Genomic DNA, 8910 nt, shown 5'->3' on the forward strand with positions numbered 1-8910 from the left:
GCAATGGCGTGATCTCCGCTCACTGCAACCTCTGCCTCCCGGGTTCAAGAGATTCTCCTGGCTCAGCCTCCTGAGTAGCTGGGATTACAGGCACATGCAGCCATGCCCAGCTAATTTTTGTATTTTTTAGTAGAGATGGGGTTTCACCACATTGGCAGGCTGGTCTCGAACTCCTGACCTCAAGTGATCTACCTGCCTTACAGGCATGAGCCACCTTGCCTGGCCTAGTTGTTTTAAAACATTAAATCTTTGTGCCGGGTGTGGTGGCTCATGCCTGTAATCCCAGCATTTTGCGAGGCTGAGACGGGTGGATGGCTTGAGCCCAGGAGTTTGAGACCAGTCTGGGCATCAGAGCCAAGACCCTGTCTCTACCAAAAAAAAAAAAAAAAAATTAGCATGGTGGTATGCCCTATACAGTCCCAGTTCCTTGGGAGGCTGAGGTAGGAGGATCTGCTCACGCCACTGCACTTAGCCTGGAAGACAGAGCAAGAACCTATCTCAAGAAGAAAAAAGTTAGATCTTCTGTTAGGTTATTTTTGGTATTTAAACTTATTTCTTTGTATTGAGATCAGTGTATATGGCAGTAAAAATTTCTTAAGATAAATACCATGTCAAAAGTTAGCAAAATGTTTTCACGTCTCAGCTCTTAATCTTAAATGATATTGAACAAAGTTTTTGTTAATCAGAAAGTGTGCTGGAGCATCCCCTGAGTTCTGTTAAAAACGGTGATTTAGCAGGAACATTTTCTGCAGCTTTGCTCTTGAGGAATATTATATTCTGTTTTTTTCCCTCTTTTTTCCACCAGGGATGCAGTTATTAAATGCTGTTCTTCTCTCCTAAGTTGAAAATCAGAAACTCATGGAAAAGAGCACTCGAATGTTGGTACTCTGTGTTTGGTGAAGTTTGCTTTTCCCCATAAAATATTCCAGAAACAACTGAAGTGACAGTTGAAGACTGTTTTGTACTAAGTCTCATTTTGTATACTGGTAAAAACTACATGCTTGATTAAACCGTTAAATGCTTGTAACTTTAAATTCATTATGTGTCATTAATACGCTTTTCCAAAGGAGATTTTTAATCACTGCCAGTCGTCAATTATTTTTAGCCGATTTTGAAAGCTTTTCGAAACAGCTTTGAAATGTGAATATTTAAGGGTAGACCTGTGCTGCAAGATAATTCAGCTTTTTTGGCTTTTAAAAAATGTCTGCATTTTTAAAACTTTTTTTTTTTTTTTTTTACTTTAAATGTGAAACTTCTTATTTTAAGCTAAAAATTGCTTACTATATGTAATAAAAATAATATATAAATCTTTACAATTTTGAAATAAACCCATCCTTGGAAAAACATTTTCTGAATCAAATTTATAATATTTTAAGTGACTCAATTCAATATTTAGGCACTATACAGTCTTTCTGTAGAAAAATGAGTAAGATACAGTCTCCCCTAAATAATACTGCTAAGTATAAATTGTGAGAGAGAATGGGACTGACAGCAGAGCCCATTCCAGGAAGTGCAGGGGGAGGAGGTGAGGTGGCATTGGCTGTGAAGGTGTCAGGAGAAGTCAGGCCACCGGACAGTAATGGCAGCAGGAAGCTACCTTCACCTCAGGCTGGAGGAGAAGCAGAGAGGGAGGAGAACTAGCCAGCGCCCTCCTCCTTCCCGCAGGTCTCCCACTGGCTGTCCTGGTCTCCTCAGTTGCCAGGGAGAGGCAGATAGGCGGGTGCCAGCATGATGTGGTGGTGCCAGCAGGAGGGAAGGCAGCCCTATGTCTGTCCAGGGTAGGGAGAGTTAATAAAGAGTGCACAGCAAGGTAATGGGAGCATCACTTTCTGCACAGTCAGCTTAGAGGAGAACTGGGGGGGGTGTCCTTGAGGGGCAGCAGGCAGATGGGCAGAAGGGAGCCTATGTGCCTCAGGTTGGTGGTGGCCGGACCTTGTAGTTGTTATTCCAGTCATTAGGTGTGGCTCAAGTCCAGGAGTAGCATTATGGGGAGAGAGACGAAGCTGGCAGGGAGCCAGGATCAGGTCTTAGGACCCTGGAAGTCAGGCATATGCTTGGGAAAGAAGGTACAGGAAAAGAGTGAGTTCTGGTGAGTGGGCAGACACTGTGCTTGGTGCTCAAGGAAGATGCAACAGACGTCCTTGTCCTCAAAGACTTTACGATTACCGGGACAGACGTGTTCCCAGTTGTTACAGTGAGGTGTGGGGACTGGCTTCAGAGATGTCCACAGGGCCCGGCGGACGTGTGGAGGACAGCTCACCCAGCTGCAGGGAGGGTGATGAGCAGAGGGGCAGAAGAAGAGGGTGGTGTGGAGGGGCACAGCGTGGCCTGTGTGGAGCACCACGGAGGACGCAGGGCTCTAGAAAATGTGACGGAGCTGGAGTTTGAGAATAGCAGCAGCCTGAAGAAGAATCTTATTTTAGACAGTAGGTGACAATGGGAGTAAAGAAAAGACATGTCAGTCTGCAGAAGAGACTAGGAAGATCTGAAGTCATGTGCTGAGCTCTGGCTGGGGCCTGGTTAGTCCATGGGCTGGCCCACAGCCCTGCGGCGTGGCCGAGTCTCCATGCCATACAGAGGCGCAGCTGCCGTGGTGACTCAGCCTGCGTGGCAGGGGCAGGTGTGGCCAGCTTGTGGGCTGTGGAGGCTGTGCCCCCTGTTGTGCTCTGCTGCCTCCCCAGAGTCATTTTTCTGCATCCGTGTTTGTCAGCCACAGAAATGTTCCTCTAGGAACATTTCCCCCCGGCATTGGGACTCTTCCTGAGAATTGTCTGTTGAGCTTCATTTCTGCCCAGGTAGACTTAAGCATGGAAACGGCTCTTTGCTTCCCATTTGCTCTGTATTGGCGGCAGATTTGACCTGATCAAAGTATGGGGTCTTCTAGGAGTCTGTGTGAGATAAGTCAGTGGTGAGCTTGACAAGTGTCACATCCGGGCAGCCTGAGAGCTTAGAGCAGGGACTGGTGGCACAGGCGGTAAGCTCGCGCCTAGCTCTAGAGGAATGAATCCCAGTCTTCCAGAACTGAGGGATAAACTGGAGGCCACACTTAGAGTAACCGTTTGGAGCAATGTGGGTTCAGAAACTACCTCTGATTGATGCAGGGGTCGGGGGGTGAGGGGTAGTTCTAGGACAGGATATGGAGTAGCTTTGGGTCCACCATGGGGTGTGAAGCGTGGCCTCAGGATAGAGAAGGGTGTCATTCAGTCTGCCCAGGTGGTAGAGAGAGACACCTGAGTTCAGACAAGGGTGTTGCCTTGCTCAGAGCTCTCAGGCTTCCTGGATGGATAGGATGGATGCCCTCGGTCTCAGTCCAGACACCGGCAGCAGGGCAGGCATGCCTTGGGCTCCAGAAGGCCTGGGTTGGTGCTGGAAAGGACTAAAATTGGTGAGCACAGGCTCTGTTGGGGTGATCAGACCCAACACCAGGTCATGGGGGTGACAAAGTCCGGTGGAGTCGAAGGACTGAGAAAAAGTTTGAGAGAGAAGGGTGGGACACCAGGGGGGCCATTGCCATCAGGGAGGTTGCGAAGGCCCGAGCTCTGGGAGCCCACAGTATTTACTGGTAATCCAACAAAGAAACAGGTAGTGAGAACATGGATGTCAAAAGGGCAGGCACATGATCTACAGCTGTGACAGTTTAGCATTTATATGGAACACATTCTGCTACTTGAGATAATGGGAATAGGGGCCTAGGAAGGCTAGAAGCAAGGAGCCAGCAAGTCTGGACACATTCCAGAGGACATTATGCAAGCCCTGCCTCAGTTTCCCCCAACACTCAGCTTTTTCCCAACATGCCCCCCTTTTTTGTAAAAGAGAAGGTATCATTACTATCATTATTAATAGCTATCATTAGCAAGGTGATTGCAGGCTGTGCAGCCCTTAACTGCTGGTATGTGACCCAGCTTCTCCTAGCCCTTATTCAAACTGGAGTCACTCTGGTTTGAACGCTTCCAACATATCTCCCCTTTCCCTTTTACAAGAGGACCCTTAATCCTAGGGGTTGCAGAAGGATGAAGGTCCGTCTTCCATAACTTCTTCATGCTGAATAAGGGCGATGATACTTCTGCCTAACTATTAGGGTCTCTCGTACTCAGGGTAGAGAGTAGTTGAGTCAGAAAGCATTGGTCCGTTAAGCATCGTGACTCCGGTCGGTCCTCTTTCCATCTTTGCATTCAGATTCAACTGGCTCATGGCTCGTACTGTGGAAACCCGGTCCATGGTTGGGATTCATGGGTCCCTCCAGTCTCTGGTTCCATGGTTGTACACATCTTGAGGGTATCCACACAGTTCGTTCATCTCCTGCAAAATCACAAGCATACCTCACCCCCACGTTAGTAAATCTACTGAAACAGAAGTAAAAACTTTTGTGGCTGTAGCCGGGAGGCCACCGATAATGAGAAACAGGCCTTTTCTGATTAACAGAAGGCATAGAGAAAGCAAATCGAGGCTTTTCAAACCTTCAATTCGCGCTGTATGGGGGGGGGGGTCCACTAGATGCTATGGCTGATACATCTTCAGATGTTTGGTGGGCACCCACATAGGCACCTGATTGTCAGCTGGAGAGACACAAGCAAATCGTCTTCCCCATAAAATTATCTTTAGGCAGGGATCGGAGAAAGTAGATTCAGAGGTAAGGAGAATTTGGGGGCCTAATGACTTCCTGATGTTTGATACGTGTTCCCTCGGAAGTGAGGAATTCCCTTTCTCTCCATATTGCTGCGTGGGCATGGAGGACTAGGTAAGCATACTTAGTGTCTGTATATATATTTACCTTTTTTCCTTCTAATTCTAGTGTGCAATGGCCCCTGCTTTTGCTAGGATGTCTCTCCCTAACAAAGGAGTGGGGCTTTCAGGCATAATTAGAAAGGCATGTGAGAAGAGTCAAGTTCCCCAGTCACAACTCAGTGGCTGGGAGAAGTATCTAGTGACCGCCTGTCCCAGGACCCCTCGGAGAGGGACAGATCTGGAGGACAGTTGTCCGGGACAGGAAAGTAAGACTGAGAAGGCTGTGCCAGTGTCCAGGAGACAGTTAACTTCCTGGCCTTCAATGGTCAAGCATACCCGGGGCTCTTGTGAGGGTGATGGCATGGGCTGGCACTTGCCCCAGGCACCCTCAGTCCTGCTGCTGGATCATCTGGTTAGTGGCTTCTGACTCAGAGGACCTTTGTCCCCCAGGGCAGTGGGCCTTCCAGTGATTCCCTTGACATAGGGGCATGGACGAGGGGGCGGCTAATTTCTATTCGGACAATCTTTTGAAAGTGTCCTTGTAGACCGCACTGGAAGCAAGCCCTATCAGGCATTTGATTTTCCCAGTCTTCCCCTCTTCCAGAACCTCCAAAATCGGCTTGCCTGAGGGCCATGACTAAAGCAGTGGGGTGGCCTTTTTTTTTTTAATCCTGTTTGTCCCGTTCCACCGGCTCCTCCTGATCTCTAGTATTAAAAAAACCGAGGTTGCCAAGTTCAATAGGGTTTTTCCTAAGTTTTGCTCCGGGCCTAAGGCAGACTTTGGAAGTTTTTTCTAACATCTGCAGCTGACTGAGTGACAAACTTATCCTTTAAGATTAGTTGGCCTTCAGTAGAGTCAGGTGACAGAGAGGTATGTTTCCTCAGTGCCTCCCTTTGTCTCTCCAGAAAGGCAGTAGGATTTTCTTCCTTTCCCTGTGTTACAGTGGACATCACTGAATAATTCATAGGCTTCTTCCTGATTTTTCCTTTGTCCTTCTAGCATGCAAGTTAGCAAATGTCTGCAGCACCAATCTCCATGTTCTGATTCTGTGTCCCAGTGAGGGTCTACACTGGGAACTCCCTGCTGGCCTGTGGCGAATTGTTCTCTTTCCTCTGTTGTCATCCTTTAATTGACCTGACTGAGATACCAGAGATCGCCAAACTCTCAGGCTGCAGTTATGGCGGCACTTCTCTCATTTGGGGTTAGTGTCTGATCTAGCGGTAATGTTATATCTCTCCATGTCAGATCAAAGGATTGCCCTAACCCTCGTGAAACATCAATATAGCCATCATGGTTATCTGAGGATTTACCTAGGTCTATTTTAATTTGTTTCAAGTCTGAGAAGGAAAAAGGTACATATACCCTGACTGGGCCGAATTCTCCAGAATACATCCTAGGGGCGTTTTTTTGTCTTGGGGGGAACATTTCCCATCTGAAAAAAAATAGGGATGCCAGCACCCCTGGTCATTTTTCGATGAGCGTTAGTCCTGGAGCATCCTCTCTGGTCCTAATGCTTATTCCTTTCCAGGGTGCGTAACCGCCCTCGGACCTCTGCCTATCAGATTCGTTACGCTTACCAATGTCGCAGTCCTACTCCCCTTTTCCCACCTTTCTTGACCACAAAGAAAGGGGTCTGGGCTGCTGGATTCTAGTTGTTCTTTACCAGCGTGACCACCATTGTCTTTGCGCTCAGGGGTGAGTTCTAGAGCTGGGCTGGGTTCCTGAGTATTTCATAACAACCCTGCCCCGCCCCATCAAGATGCACTCCTATAAATAACAGTTCTTATGCAAATTCATTTCAGAGAGGGTGTAGGTAACCTTTTGAGTCAGGATTGAGATAGAGTTTTTTGATTCTGTGAGTACTTTAAAGCTTGGCTGAGTACAAAGAGCTCCCACGTTTGAGCAGACCAATTATTAGGCAGTTTTCCTAACTCTGCTTCTACAAGAGTTTCCTTATCAATTACTGAATACCCATCGTGGGCTTTTTTTTTTTTTCGGCTCAATCACCTGGGAGGAACCATCTATAGTCCTGTCCTGAAGGGAGTTCCTCCTAGGTCTAGTTGGACCTTTGTATGGTAATTAAGATTTAAATTCCTTGTTAGGAAACCTGCTTGGTTAAGGGAATTTTTAGTGGTTAATGTTAAATCACCTTTTACTTACACCTATACTTTTAGAATCACCTATACTTTTAGAATGTTGAGTTAGTAAGCTACTTTTTTGCTTATGTTTACTTAGGATAGTGCTGAATTGGTGAGGTGTGCTTACAATGAGGTTTCCTCTAAAAGTTATTTTTCTACTTTCTTCTAGCAAAGCAGTTGATGGAATGCATTTGGGCCATCCACGGGTTACTGGGTTAAGGATTTTTGGTAGGAAGCCTGCTGGTTGTCAGCGGTCTCAATGCAGCACTTCTCACAGTGCGTTCCCGGCACGCCTGGGGGCCCGGAGGCCTGTTAGGGTCTGTTTTCATAGTGATACTGAGCCAGCATCACTCTTTTCCCCTCTCCTGCTATCCCCAGTGCACAGTGGCATTACTGAGGTCCCATGGTGCGTGATGACACAGGACAGAACACAGTGGATACGAGATCCCATGGCTTCTACTGAGCCCACCACTCATGTCTCATTTGATTGTTTTAGAAAATAGTTTTAAAAAATATATTAAAAATACGTTAACATAATGGGTTTATTGCTAACATGTATGTATTTAAAGCTATTTAAATTTTTAATAAGGTTAACATAATGGGTAAAATCCACAGAACAGAAGCTCTTTGGGGTTCTTGGCCATCTGGTCTGGAGACCAAAGAAATTGCGATCCCCTGTCCTCCGCATGGAGGGAAGAGTGTGCTCTGGCGCCCCCTGCCTAGACAGGCTGCTCTTGGCCACATGCTAGTTGTGTGGCTACTTGGGTAAGCCTTGGTTTGTCATCTGTAAAATGCAAGTATTGCTAGTACTGCTCTCATAGGGCTTTCATGAGCTTTCAGTGATATAACTAATCCAGATAAAGTGGATTATTTAGTGCGGAATAGACATTGCCTATTATCTTAATAATGGGGAAAAAGAAATACTTTAAAATTATTAGCATCCAACACATTTCCTAAGTGTTTTTTAATTCCCAAAGCCTTTCACAGTAACAGACCAGTGTTAGAAGAAATTTAGACATTTTTAAGTTATTCAAGTGTTCCAAGTAATAAAATTGGTTTTAAACTGGAATAAGATTTTCCTGTGTTAAAATTCAGGTTTAGTTTTAGTTCTAGATGTTTGACTGCTTACTGTTATATCATGTAAAAATGATTTGAATGAAAATATAGAAAGAAATAGACCATAGGGAATAATGAGAAACAATGTACTGAAATAGCTCCCATTTTGAAATTTTTCTGAATGTACGTTTAAATATTATATGACTTAGTAAAAAAGAAGAAATTAAGTTAATGAGCAAAATGAAACTTTTTTTCAAATAATTGCTAATTTCCTGGTGGTGTGATGTGATTACTGGCTCTAATTTTATTCACTGGTAACGACGCAGGAATGCCCAGTTGAGCAGTCAGCAGCCAGCGTGCATTGTGTGGGAGCACAGAATCCTTGGGATCGTTTCTGTAGGGTCTGGGCAGTAGGGATGATCAGATCTGAGGCCCTTTACACGGCAGGGTCACTGAGCTGCAGCCTTGACAATTCTTCAGTTCACACAGTTCAAATCTGTGGAACAGTTGCCTCTATAATTTTAGTTGGGCCTGAATGTAATCTTCCTGATGTTTTATTTTAGTGACTGAAATATTCTCTGTGCACATATTATTCACTGGGAATGTCTTAAAGGATTGTGGTAATGGAAATTCTTTACTCTGATACACACTTTACTCTGACAGAATAGTGGGGCAGGTGGATAATCACCATTCCCATATGTGGGCAATATCGTGTTATTGTTATATTTGAAATCTGAAAATCAAATTTAAAACATAAATGATGTAAAACATAAGTCAAAAATATGGACAGTTCTAAATACATATGACCGTTGAGCAATGTGGGGGTTAGGGGTGCCAGCCTCCCATAGGGTCAGAAATCCTTGTATAAATTTTGACTCTGCAAAGTGTAACTACTAATAGCCTACTGTTGACCGGAAGTCTTAACAATATGATAGTTCATTAACATATTTTCTATGTTATATGTGTTATATATATTATACAGTATTCTTA

The 8910-nt window shown here is 45.2% G+C and overlaps 1 protein-coding gene across 1 annotated transcript in view; it reads left to right on the top strand.

Moving 5' to 3' along the window:
• The window catches only part of SFT2D1 (SFT2 domain containing 1), a 23445-nt gene extending 22101 nt beyond the window's left edge, over positions 1-1344 (top strand). The window contains exon 8 of the mRNA XM_017869544.1: positions 806-1344. Coding sequence (XP_017725033.1) covers positions 806-845 — 40 coding nt within the window. The 3' untranslated portion in view covers positions 846-1344. The remainder of the gene's footprint in view (positions 1-805) is intronic.
• The last annotated feature ends 7566 nt before the right edge of the window (positions 1345-8910 follow it).

This window comes from Rhinopithecus bieti, unplaced genomic scaffold (genome assembly GCF_001698545.2).
Source record: "Rhinopithecus bieti isolate Rb0 unplaced genomic scaffold, ASM169854v2 scaffold_3948, whole genome shotgun sequence".
In the NCBI taxonomy this organism is placed as follows: domain Eukaryota; kingdom Metazoa; phylum Chordata; class Mammalia; order Primates; family Cercopithecidae; genus Rhinopithecus; species Rhinopithecus bieti.